The sequence below is a fragment of the Homalodisca vitripennis genome, chromosome 7 (genome assembly GCF_021130785.1).
Source record: "Homalodisca vitripennis isolate AUS2020 chromosome 7, UT_GWSS_2.1, whole genome shotgun sequence".
Lineage (NCBI taxonomy): Eukaryota > Metazoa > Arthropoda > Insecta > Hemiptera > Cicadellidae > Homalodisca > Homalodisca vitripennis.
The window spans coordinates 79,384,948-79,399,611 of NC_060213.1; the positions used below are offsets into that span (position 1 = coordinate 79,384,948).

At 29.1% G+C, this 14,664-nt stretch overlaps 1 protein-coding gene across 1 annotated transcript; it reads left to right on the plus strand.

The window, feature by feature from the left end:
- The first annotated feature begins 415 nt into the window (after positions 1-415).
- Positions 416-7,987, plus strand: LOC124366555 (low choriolytic enzyme-like). Its single transcript, XM_046823149.1, has 5 exons — positions 416-667; positions 1,884-2,024; positions 4,214-4,522; positions 5,944-6,062; positions 7,700-7,987. Exons 1-5 carry the CDS (start codon positions 583-585, stop codon positions 7,907-7,909), a joined length of 864 nt encoding a protein of 287 aa, XP_046679105.1. The 5' UTR covers positions 416-582; the 3' UTR covers positions 7,910-7,987.
- The last annotated feature ends 6,677 nt before the right edge of the window (positions 7,988-14,664 follow it).

Below are 14,664 nucleotides of genomic sequence, written 5' to 3' on the forward strand. Positions count from 1 at the left end.
TAGAGGACTTGAAATCTATATCTTTTATTCTAGTACTGTAGGCCTCAATTATAAATATAATCTAATTAGAGCAGCTAAAAAATTATTATTCAACACAAAACCACATGTTTTATGAGTACACGTTTTGATAGTTTTTCAGCACACTGGGTTAAGATAAATGTTCTATGGAATAACTGCACTCATATAATGCGCTATAACGTATGCTACGCCCAACATATTTTCGCATACTACTTTAGCTATTGCTATGAAAGAGCAACTAAATAATTATGTACCATAACGTGCCTGGAAACTACACAATGTACTCATGTCATGCACGCAACTTCTACCAATGCTTGATATCCATTTATATGTCTTTCTTTACATTCAATAAAATTTACCTACTGTTTTATAGCGTTCTTTCGTGCTGCAATGTCCAACAGGCTTATCGTACTAGTGACTAAGAACAAAGCTAATAACACCCATAAATAATTCATATGCAATGTGTGGTAGTACATAATAGCCTATACGTAGTATTCTTCGTTAATACCTATCCCTGAAGAGCCGTAATTTAACATCTTAGAGTTTAAAGGTTGCCTATATACAATGTTGTATGTATTATTTTGCATGTCGTTGTTACTAACCTTCATAATCAGTGTTCGGGCATGCCCTCTAGAATATGAAAGCACAGGTAAGATTTTTATAACTTCTTGATAGACATAGTGGCTTATGGAACAATAATCATTAGATCCCTAATAAGAAAAATCTTCAGCTACAATACACGTATATTAATTTAAACAAACTCTCCAATAATATAAGTTTTTATTTCTGTGAGGCCTTTTATACTCAATGAGAACATTTTCTGACCCACACAGTTGTGTCCGGGATGTTCTCATTGAGTACGAAAGGCCTTAAAAATATAAAAACTTATATTATTGGAGAGTTTGTTTAAATTAATATATAATTTCCAATAAGAAAAGAGCTTCATAAATGTACAATACACGTGTTATACAAATGCTTGATTGTCTTAATTTATTATGTGGCATTCGCTTTAATATATTTTATTTAAAAAATAAAAATATAGTTTTAATGTAGTATACATTCTTAGCTTTTTTAAAGGAATTTACAAGTTTTTGAATTGGCTTATATTTTTACTTACGATTATTACAATAAACTTGAATTTTAAATATTCAGTTTGGTTACAGAATTCTATAAATTGAAAGAAGTTCAGCTGAATAATGAAATGTTAATCTTTGAATACATTTTTAAAATAAAACTATTACTATACACAAAAGATGTATTAAAAATATAGTATCAGTATATTTGGATGCATAATTTAATATGTTTTCTCTAAACTTTTAGGAGATAAAAAAAACACTTCTTAAAAAGAGACACTGTCTTTATTTTACGAGTTCAATATAACTATTTCTTATTTCATTCTTATTCTTGTTCTGTAGATGAATAGGACAGAAAATCTTGTTTAAGTCCTGTGTAAGAAAATAAAGTTTATTACCAAGTTCTTTCCATTTTGTGCGTCTTACTTCATAGAATGTTACAAAAATGTATTTAATTAAAGCCTCTTGTGGTTATTCATTTTTTTTTATTCATGAAAAAACTAAGCAACTAAATTTCCTAGTAAGTTCACCCTTTCAATCGGCAACCTCTCCCTAAATAAGTCATGTTAAACTAGTTATTCTGCACCATACAAAGCGCTTTGGTATTTGTATTCGGGTATACTCAGGTTTTCAAATATGCTATCATAAAATATGCTATAGGGCGAAGTATAAGCAGTGTTGATTTTAAGTATAGGCGATAAATTATTATTGACGCAATGAACGTTTTACTAGTATTGATACAATCTATTTCCAGTTGTAGTACATTAAATGAGTTTGTGCATATTTCTATAGATGGAACAGAACTGAACAATACGCTACTTCTGTTGAATGACACTGATATCGAAGATAGAACTGTTATAACTAACAGGCGAATCCTCTGGCCATCGTCATCATCTGGACTTGTTTTTATTCCATACGTAAATGCCAACCTTGGTAAGTGTGATAAATACAAATAGACATAATCTAATATTAAACCAATATATTAACTAATTTTAAACTCGTAAATTTTAAAGTTAAAAATGTTGAACTACACATATAGTTTTGTTAGCTGAGACGCATAAAATTAACATTCAAGGGTCCATACATGCTTTAAAAAACGGTAACGTGCCGTAATTAGACAATTTTTATCACTGGATGTGATATAAATACATAAATAATATACATAATAGCATAAATAATGCAATTAAGAATTATATTGTATAAAGATAACTGTACACCGTACATTTGGAGAGCTTTTACATTCTCTGTTTTATACACGTGTCATTGTTTGCTTGTATTGAAGGGGTAAGGCAAAAAATTATTTAAAAAAATCATTTAATTATTAATTGTTACCGTTAAATCAATTTAATTATTTGTACGACCTGTAAACATTTGACAAGGTGAAATTTGGCTTGAAGAAGTTTTAATTTCGAAATACTCATTATAAAAATATGACGAATATTATTATCTGCCATGTCATTATATTAGCTTATAAATAAGAATGAATCGCTTAAAGTGTTGCTTAGCGCTAATCTTGAGATCGGCTAGACAGACTATGCACATTTTTATTTTTTAAGATATGTCTAACACAAGGAAAGTGTTTATGAAGATAAAGATCTAAGAGTTTTCAGGAGTGATTTAGAATCCGGACAAATATTATGATAATATTAATGAACTTAATACAAATTGAACTGATAACAAACAAGTTTAAATTTAAATTTTACTAAATAATATACACTCTGCTAGATCAATAGTGCAATAAAGATTGCTATATACATTTACTATCTAATTCTTAAACAAAATATTACTCCAGTTAAGAATATAAAACCTGTAACGTATTGTAAATACTGCATAACGTCTGTTATAAAAACGAACTTAAAGTTTAACGTCCTGGTAGCTAAAGAAAAAAAACAGAGGGATGGACACTCATATGTCTTAATATTCAATTCTTTCTCAGCATACAGTCTGAAAAAAAAACCTTTTATCACACAACACTTAATGTGAACGATTATTGTAAATTTTAAATTAACATGGTAAGTGTTATGTAATAAACACATAACGCCGGAATTGAATGTAAACGGCTGATATAAGAACGTTGTTCCGTACACTGGATTTACACAATAAAAGTAAGTACTATTGCCACTGAATAGGAAGCATGTTCTGACCAGATTCAATGCCCATTGACTCTCTGCATGCTATTAACCATGAACAGTGAGATAATATGTACTTAATTTACCATTGTGTCATTTGAAAATATCATAGGGCTCCGTCATATTAAATTATAAGTGCATTCACTAACAAGGCTAAAGACATAGATTTTGAATATTGTATGCGATGCAATGGGAAAATGCTAGTATAAAGTAAAAGTAAAGTAAATATGAATTATTTTACCATACGAAATTAGGGCCAAGAAGGCCTCTCTAACACTTAACCTGCGGACCAACGGCTTAAAGGTGAGTTCTGAACCACCACCAATGTCTGGGCAGGCGGGCTGCTTGCAAGGAAGGGTACTCATCAAAGCAGCAGCCGCTCTCGACGTTGCTTGTTCCGGTTATCTTGCGATAACCGTTGTACCCACTACACTGCCCCATTAAAAACCGTATAAAATGGTTTAAAACAGCAATTTATTGAAATGAAAAATATTCTTGCATAATGTACTTAAGTTGGCTTAAATAGAGTTAACTGCTTTAAAATTCTTTTGAATTGAAGGTTAGTACAAGAGTTATTATTATGTAATGATAAAAACGACTGAATTCACAGATGTTGTTTTGTTTTGCTTTTTAAGATCAAACTCCAGCCGTTAGACGCAAGTACCCGAGTATAACATATATATCAGTGCCAGCAATCAAATACCATTTTCTCGTAATAATTTCCACTGTATTAATGAAATTTTGAAGTAATAAACGTCATATGATGATTGAGAAATGTTGCATATTTACTGTACTTAATTCCGTGCGTTTTCATGTACTTGTATTGTTATTGACGGAATTCCTTAATTATAGAACGTATTATTTGGAACAGCCATAGGCTTAGAATTTATATTTCTTCAATTATAAAAGTGTAATAACTACACAATAATGATTAATATATCTGTTTAATTATTTATATAACCTTTATTATTGAGTTCTTACATTTATTTCCAGAACCTAGAGTGGTAAATCTTCTAAGACATTATATTGAACAGTTCAGTCTCCATTCATGTCTACGCTGGGTTCCAAGAACACATGAAAGGGATTATGTTGTGTTCACAAGAGGCAACTGGGGGTCCGATCGTTGTTTCGCTATGATTGGCAGACTTGGAGGGCCACAACATGTTAATATATCTGAAAGGTGTTTGCATTTTTACCAACAGCGCCCAGATGTGCATAACATACCTCACGAAATGTTGCATGCATTGGGCTTCGTACACGAACATCAAAGAAGAGACCGTGAGTGTTACATAGAAGTTTTTGGTAAGTTTTAGAATTTTTTAATTGAAAATATGGTTCTTTTATTTTGGTATATATATGTTCGTTAATTTAATATGTTTTATCTACCTGAAACTTCCCATTCCATGTGAAATCCACATTAAATCAGTGAAATTGTCGTTTAAATCACTGATTGAATTTGCTTAAAATAATATTTATTAAGATGTTAAAACAGGTAAAACAAGAATAACTAAATATATTTTGACACGTGATCAAGTTTATTTAAATTGAATTTATCTGTCCTATATCATTATAATTTAGCTTTATAAACGTGAACATACTGCATCACATTTGTATGTTATGTGAGCCGTTTTTGTAAGCTATTAGTTTTAACATCAATTTGTTTTACTTTTATCATGTCGAAATGTTTATATTGAAATTATATTATGTTTTATACTGAAGCTACCGAATTAATCTTATTTTTATTTGATAGTTTTAGAAACATACTGCATGTTATATGATTTTAACTACACTGCGATTGCTCATATTATGACGAAATAAGCCAACATGCAAAAAACCATTAGTAGTAAGTACAGTTAATCATTGTCTAAAATAGTTTTAATTATTCGTTTCAAATAATTTATTACTCAAACTGATTTTCGAAAATCTCTACCCTAGTATTTTAAAAATCTAAGCCCAGGTGAGAGAATCCTATCTGTCTAATATTTCTTGTATGTTAAACAACATGTGCAATATCGTAAAAATACAATGCCAAGTATATTTGAATGTTATTTACGTATTAAAATACTAAATTTAGGAATTTTGTATTGATAAAAATTGCCGTAATTAGTGTTTTTAACAATACATTTATATAGCTAAACAAAGAGAGAATTAATTTTACAATGATGAGGTTAAGGTAACGTAACAAATCAGTTTCCATCATTCATACTTTACGTAAAGTTTAACAGTATTTGAGGGATAATCTCTTCTGTGCTAAATAAAAAAAACTAGGTTGAAAACGAGACTTGAGTGTACATATATTCAAATATTAATTGTTTATTGGTTTAAAAGATTACTCTAAAACCATTCTAGAGGAACTATGTAAAATCTCTTATGAAATTTTTAAAATGGAAAGCAGTTAAGTGCATATTCTGATTTAATCTTATACCTATATCAGAAATACAATCATAAATACTGTTGTATGACTACTTCAACATTAAAATACTGGGTCTATTTTATTGTAATGCATGGGGTCAGCAAAAATAATGTGGTTTTTTTAAATAACAGCTGTAAATCAGCATATTCAATTCAGAATGAATAATTTAAAAACTATCCGTATATGCATTGAGTATCAAAAACCATTCCCTCATTTTATAGGCTGGAGAAATAAGTACTACTGGTTTAAGTTCATGCCTTCAAAATTTAAATGCTATAATTTTTAAATGCTATAAATTGTATTTTTCCAGGACGTGCACTTCAGGACTACAACAACAGAATATATACAAACTTTTGGACTGATATTACCTTCCCATTTGACATTCACAGTGTGATGCAGTACCGGGCCAGCTCGATTTTTAGATCATTGGTAATTTATCTTTGGATAGTTGAAGTTTAGATTTAAATATTTTTAGTATTTATCGAAATAAAAAATAACAATGAAAAGAAAAATATATAAACATGCTCATTGTAAAAGCTAAGTTAATTTTGTTTAACTGATTCCCTTATATAACCAGGAAAAAAGTTTGTGTCGTTTATTTTTACTATAATATTCATATACTTTAGGTAACAAAAACAATTAATAATAAAATAGACAACAAATTAGGCATTAAGGTAAAAAAAATTAATAGAAAGTAAAGTGGCTATATCTTGGAACTACAGTTGGAATAATCCACATGTATATACTAAATTTGGGAGGATGATAAATTTAGTATACAATAAACGAAAAAAACTCTTCAGTACTGAAAGCTAGAAGAGTTTCTGTCTTGAAAACTATTAAATTCTTGTAACATATGATGACACGTCTAGAAAAGTTTGGCGTAAATAAATCAACTAATGAGTTATATAAAAATTGCACACAGTGTACAGTTTTTAAATCATTCAACGATTTTGTTTTATATATATATATATATATATATATATATATATATATATCAATGTCTTGGTCGGTGTGTATAAGATACATTGTCTTTTGTTTAACCTAAGTCTAGTAAAAGAAATTATATTCAGGTTAGTAGATTTGAACTTTAGAACGCCATTTTTAAACATATTTCCAACAAAAATAGGAAGCAAAGAAATATTACAACACACAAATTTTATTAAAATGGGGTTTCCCTAAATTTATTTAATAAAATTTTACATCATGCATAGTATTATATTGGGTTGAGTTAATTAAATTTCTTTAATAACTAGTGAAGTTTTTTCTTTTAAAAACATTGTCTTTGCTCAAAATTGAATCATGTAATTTTTTTACTAATTATTATCCAAACATAGAATCTATGATTGTGATCTATATTACTGATAGTAAATATCTATTTTAAAATTTAAAAAATATACCTTTAGCTTTGTTAGAACTTGAAGGATCGCAACTTCCTAGACGTGAGAGATCTCGCGTAGGTAATTCGTTAACAATAATAAAATTTGATTAATCTTTATTTCATGTAACTTTTCTTTGATGAGAATCTTGCAAAAAACTTCTGTAAGAACATGAATATCTTTCAGAATAAACTAATTTACAACAGTGTCTATACATATATTACAATTACTTTGTAATCAGTTGCAGCAATTACAATACCGGGACTTGCGTGTTAGCAAGTTGGCAATGCATACCTTTTAAAGTACTTAAAGAATACATATTTTGTATATCCATAGAATATACATATTCACACGAACAAATTTTAAATGAGGCTTTAATTAAATATTAGTATATAATTGATGACGTATTAAACTTACCATAATGCTTATTTTGGTAAATCCAAATGCGGGGCACGAAAACATTTGAATCTATTTAAAATAAATTGAACAAAAAATAATCAGATGTTAAGTTATTGTGTAGAACTGTGTGAGATGAGATGACACAAGATCCCGCAATAATAACAACGGTTATCATAAACAAATTACCAACTGTATAAAATGCGGTAGACTCTGTATGCGCAATCTCTTGCTTGCTAAAAGTAGCAATCCGAAATTATCCAATACAATGGTTAATATAATTCACTGTTTCAGTTTGGTGAAACCGTTGGGCCGCTCAGTGAGGAGATGTCCATGTTAGACTGGATGAAGCTCAACTACATCTACTGCCGTGGACCGCATATATGTGACACAAATTATAGTTTATGTGCAAATCACAAGAATATTCTTAAACAGTGCATCCGGAGAGGTGCACTTCCTCGTAATCTTTTACATGTACAAGATTCAAACTGGCTAAATGGTTGAAAACATTTACCTATAAAATAATCTTGTATTTTTATGTATACACAAATATGTACAAGGAATTATATACTTGATGGAAATAAAAATGTGTATTATTTAAATTATTAATCTAATAAATACGTAAGTTCCGTAGTTTGACCTAACTCAAATGCTTTGTTAAAAACTCATTACTGACAATAGAGGTTTGAAAACATAACAAGGGGGTGTAGAAATAATTCACTACAAATTGTGGTACGCTGAATTTTAATAAGTATCATATTTTTTTTTTAAACAACACCACCGTTAACACAAAGCAATACTATTTTATCACTTATAGTTAAGGCCACAATGCCTAGTAACACGAACTGCAAGTTGAATTAATATTTGCACTCTCTGTTGTGCCTCTTATAGGGACGTCAGAAAAAGTATTTTCAATTTGAGTATAATATCCTTTGTTACGCAATGCAATTTGAAATAGTTACTTTTAGCTATCGTAGAATCAAAGAATTTTTCTACTGTAATATTGAATTTATTATTTAACCAACTTTGGTAAAAATATAAACTCAATGGTTTATTATTTACTTAAAGTTTGATAAAAGCTACAATAATGTGAATTTTTTCTTTGAATTATAATAAAACACCCCCCGTGTTTTATAATTATAATTTTCCTGCCCGATTTACTTCTAGTAAGAGACCATATAGTTACTATCACGTGATATATATATATATATATATATATATATATATATATATATGGGTCTGTCTATATATATATATATATATATATATATATATATATATATATATATATATATATATATGGGTCTGTCTATATATATATATATATATATATATATATATATATATATATATATATATATATATATATATATATATATATATATATATATATATATATATATATAGACAGACCCATAAAACCGCAGAAGTGATTTATACTCGGCTGTATATTGCTATCAAAGTAAAAAAGAAATGTGATTTCTACGTAAATGATTTCTATGAACAATGATGTAAATAGAACCATAATTTTGTAGCTTTACTATTTTACATCGTTTATGCAACATCCACCATTTGCATTAACGTACTTGGATATATTCAATATCAACAGATTCTATACAAGGAAAACTCTCCTGCATCAAACCATTACTGTTGAAAGAGATAGAACACGCTGTGTAATGCACTTTTAAGTATTACTATTTCACACTGGAATAGACACTTCTGACAAGAGGTATTATAATCCTTTATTCGTATTTTATCGTATTTTTGAAAGATGAATTGGTGATTCAAAAGCAGTTATTGAAATAACTATATTTTGAACATTAAGAAAATGTTTTAACTAATTTAAAAATTAATAAAACCTTAAACGTCTAGAGACACAAATTTATAGAGTATTAGTCTACGTTTTAAAAAAAGACTAATCAGTCTAAGTATATGTCATTAGTAAAAAAACAAATTTTGTTACACTTGGTAAATAAAATTATATTTAATAAAAGAAATGTTACGCCTAATGTAAACAAAGCCTATATTTATTACTACACGCTGTTTATTACACGTAATTATAATGATACGTAATCATTACTTAACTGTATTTAATATTAAAGAATCTTCTTTAACAACTTACCTTGGCTGAAGATAGAATTACATATGTTAAGAAGTTTATTACACTACGTTCGCTAATATTTCGTTATTTTTATTTCATTGAATTAGTATAATGTTGTAAAATGTATAAAATATATATAAAATGACTTATCATATCATACATATTTAATAACTCAGCAAATTTACTGGTAATAAATAGTAACCACTACACAATTAGAGTAATTTTAAAGAGATTTCACATTTTTGTTTTTAACAGCACTTCATGTATATTGCAACAAATTGGTTTATTGCCTCTATACATTTATGGTGAGCGATGTTATAGAATTTTATAGGTTATTTTCACCAATCAATCAGATTTATAGTTGTGCGGAAGCTCGCGAGATTTATGGCACAAGAACAGTTATAACGTTCAATCCTATTTGATACAAACCATTATTAATCACTAATTGTTTATTACTTAAATTAAAATTGCCTGTACATTTTTTCCTTACGTAATAGAAAATATAGTGGACGAACGTTATTACACAGTGCAATGCAGTTAAAGAATTAGTTTAGGTTTCAGTTTTCTTTTGTATATTAAGATGTAAGACAATAAAAATCTACTCGGATATTCACTATTAGGCCTTAATATCTTCGATAATTTCTCTGTCTACAAATGCTAACGATTATACTGAAGTGGAAGTGATGGACAGCAGGGTTTATCGTTGCACACCCGACTGTAGTATATATATATATAAAGTGTATGCGAAAATATAAATATATTTTGTTGCCCTACAAGCAGTAAGGTACGCGATGCCAGAAAATATGAAATGCTAGATTTCTTCAGTTAAAGTGCAGAAAACGAACTATCATTGTTTACAGCATTGTTTAAAGCAGGAAAGAGAGTTAGATACAATAGTGAATCCTTTCTATTTTAAGCATAAGATTGGAAAAATAAGTTTTCTATTGTATTTATGATTATAGAAAGACGGTTTGATCAATACAAATACATTACACGAGTTACTTTAAAAAGTTTGGGTTTAAACTTATATTTAAATTTGTATCTACAGTTAAGTGCCTATAAGTTTAAGCCCACATATTTTATATAATTGTTATTATAAAATCATAAATCTAACAAATACAGTTTTTTATGATTTATAATATTATGTTTAATATTAATGTAAAGAATATTAACTTTATATGTTTTAACTAGTTTAGATAACTTAAATTAAAATTACAGTGATAGTTAGTGCGTCTTGGAAAAAAACTAACAATTAGAGTTATGATGACTAATACAAATATATTTTCTAAAATACCTTAATATTTTAGTAGTATAATATTTTATTGCTTGTTCATTGTTTAAAATAACCCGTATTTTGCTAAAAAAAATATTGTTATAATAATCAGAGCATACCAGATAATTAGTTGCAAAGGGTAAATTTGTGGTGCACGATAAATTTTTCTGCAGTGTTTAAAATCTAAGTAAACATTAAGCACTACTTACAGTGAAAGCAAGTTACCAACTAGACTACAATACATTTACTTAATTAATACATAGTTAAAATGAAGTACTATCTACACAAACATACAAAAGAGGCTCACATAGAGAGGTAAATAATGTAACACGTATTATAATATACAGGGTGACAATTAAGTCTAGGACATCTTTTTTAATTTTTAAAGCACAAATTAAAAAAATACCAAAGTTAACACGTGCTTACTGGTGATAGTAACGCACACATCTGCCCAAATACCGATCGGATAATCCCTTTAGGTGACGGTCCACAAGGAGTCAGACAAAATTCTTAAATAGCAGCATTAATCAATGGTATCGAATTAAATAGTTGTCGAATTGTAAAGTTGTTAAGAGTGAAAAATGTGGGCTGGACATGTAATATCACGGTAAATTTTCAAACCTTAAAACCTCACAATTTAAAAAAAAATCCCAAATGGGATTTAAATTAAATTTTCAAAACAGTGGGACCAAAAGGTCTGCCTATTCTGTCTGCAGATATAGGAAAACAGAATGTTGATAGTGCTGATGCTTTGCAGTCAACAACTAAATCTCTGCCTGATGTTAACAATATCAGTAAATATTGCTCAATTGACATTCGGCCTAAAAGCCAGGAATCAATAAAATCGTCTATAAACAAATTATAAATGTCTCTCAAAAGAAAAACATGTATAATAACTTATTAAAGATTGCTACCCAAGACTACCAACTTTTATCGTTTGTAGATGATGTTTACTTTAAAGCGTATAGTAAAGGGTTCAACCCGTCTAATGAACTGCTTAGCAGAAAAGTAATTGCAAACAGCTACATACCTGAAAGTTATGAAACACGTCAAACTAATGAGTTTGTTAAACAAGACTGTTGGAGCCTGTCTAATATGGAGATTTATTTGACATTACAGCTCATTTCATCAATAGTAATTATGAACTTGAGGAAGTTCACAAGTCAGAATTTGGATGAAAACATCCGCACCATCACTGATACATAAAACCATAATATAGGAAAAACGTTGATTGTACTAGGCGACAATGCTTTAAATATTGTTCGCGCAGTAATATTCTCTACTGGAAACATGTTGGGTGTTAAGCTCATACAATAAATCTTATTGTGAAAGATACATACAAGATCATTAGGTTTGTGCAGGACATATTGCAACTTTTTTAAACGTAGCAAACTTGCAATGTAAAAACTGATTAAATACTAAAAGTAGTCTGTCCATAGAAACTGTCTAAATAAACTGATACAAGACGTTGCAACTCGCTGCAACTCAACTTTCATAATATTGCAACGCTTAGTTGGATTGCAAGATAAAGGGAAAATTGCCTTAGCTTTAAGTGATTGTGCTGGCTTGAACTTAACCCTTAAAGAATGTAAAATTGCTCTTAATTTGTTTTAGTTTTTTAAACTTTCGAAAGTATCAATGGTAAATTAAGCGGTGAACGCTTTGTAACAGGAAGCCTAATGATTGTCTTAATATCAGACATAAGCCACGTATCCTTAATTTTTCAAAGGAACCCTACCATTCTGATGTACTGGATGTGGTATAAAGTATCCAATATATAATTGCTACTAGGCTGAAAAAATAACATAGTTAAACATCTAAAACTTTTATCTTTTTAAACCTTTGCTTGAAACATCACGCCTTTACGTCAACATCTACTGAAATTGTCAAATACATTGTCGCTAAACTTGTAACGCAGGACATTAATAAAAACGAAACAAAAGAGAAAAAAAATGGTGACCAAGAAAGAGATAAACCTCTAAGAAAGTCGTAAATGCCAGAAATGTTAGTATAGGGTCTGTTTGATGAAAAATGGGATAACCCCCACCCCCACCCACAAGTAAATGCAAAATATTCTATTATCATGGATATATAAAAGGTTTGTTTAATATAATAGTTGTATAACTACAGTTAACATACATTTTACTATTAACGGTTCAAATTAAAATTCGTAAATGTTGCTTTACCAATGTAAATAATTATAATAACGTAAAAAATTACAAAACATAGTATTAATTTACTATTTTTTTGCTGACAATTTTATTAACCATGTTACTAAATATCGCAGATAAAATGAATAAAATTTACTATCAAGGAAACAAGACCCATTATAAAGCTGGCAAGAAAAATAAATTTCAGTATATCTTTCTTGCCAAATTTATGAAACAGGATTTTCCTGTGATTGTTACGTTTGTTAAGTGTGAGAGTATGTAATCAGAAACTGGCCTTTTATTAAAAGATAAGAGAACTAAACTTAAAGCTAAACAAGTTCAAGAACTTTTTATAAAGAATATGTGTTAATTTTTATGGAATTATGGATTGGGTTGTTGAATTTATTTTAAAATATATGTGTATTATTACGTAGGGTACTATATGTAAGTAGAATAGTGTTTCTTATTATGTATAATATAACACTTAGAAATAAGCTTAAAAACATTAGATTTAAACCTTACCTAGTTTTGAAGATTAGCAATACTGAATTATAGAACTAATTGCACGTAGATATTGGTTTTATCTAGTACACATTAATCTAAAGTGTGCCGTTGTGTATAGATTTAAAAAAGTCACCACTAAACACTTTACTAATGTACCTTATGCTACACGTCAGGTTAGCATACGACACCAGTTGTAACGAGGAAACAGTTAAACAACACTGAGTCAGATAAATGTAGTTTAAAGTCAAACTACAACCTAAAATACACCGCATATGATTTATTCAACTGATGCGCGGGATCAACTAATGCGGCCGCATCAGTTGCAGTCAAACTTCAGCTTGGGTCAGCACTACCTGGTGGCATTAATGTGTGGTCATGACTAAATTACTATTTTAATGGGAACGTGATTTGTTTACGTCATTTGTGGTGTGTGGTGTGCTACGTAATTCCCGTACATAACGCTCAAATAATAAAATAATTACACGTCAATTTCTGCGTTGCCAACCTGTTTGTTTTTATGTGCGATTATCATCTAATAATAGTACTCAAATAACGTTTGTAAGGAGAAGGAATTATGCCAGTTTAAAACTTCTCGAACACTACAGGTTTTAAAACTAATGAATAATTCCGGTGGTTACCAAATTACTAATAAATTCTCGTTTGATTAAAACTTTGTACTGCAACAGAAGACTAAAGATTTTCTAAAATTACTGGATTCTGAAGTATCTTTTTCATGAGCAATTTAAGGAGGGATCATATTAGGTATTCGATTTTCAGGATATTTTACATCTTGACACTTATTATTAGATATCTTAAACATAGAGGACTTGAAATCTATATCTTTTATTCTAGTACTGTAGGCCTCAATTATAAATATAATCTAATTAGAGCAGCTAAAAAATTATTATTCAACACAAAACCACATGTTTTATGAGTACACGTTTTGATAGTTTTTCAGCACACTGGGTTAAGATAAATGTTCTATGGAATAACTGCATTCATATAATGCGCTATAACGTAGCTACGCCCAACATATTTTCGCATACTACTTTAGCTATTGCTATGAAAGAGCAACTAAATATTATGTACCATAACGTGCCTGGAAACTACAAAATGTACTCATGTCATGCACGCAACTTCTACCAATGCTTGATATCCATTTATATGTCTTTCTTTACATTCAATAAAATTTACCTACTGTTTTATAGCGTTCTTTCGTGCTGCAATGTCC

Excerpts from the sequence above, each read along its gene's own strand:
- LOC124366555 (XM_046823149.1), top strand. The coding sequence starts at position 583 with ATGTTGTATGTATTATTTTGCATGTCGTTGTTACTAACCTTCATAATC. Across the intron at positions 668-1,883 it reads TCTAGAATATGAAAGCACAG|ATGGAACAGAACTGAACAAT; the intron begins GTAAGATTTTTA and ends ATATTTCTATAG. Across the intron at positions 6,063-7,699 it reads GCTCGATTTTTAGATCATTG|TTTGGTGAAACCGTTGGGCC; the intron begins GTAATTTATCTT and ends TCACTGTTTCAG.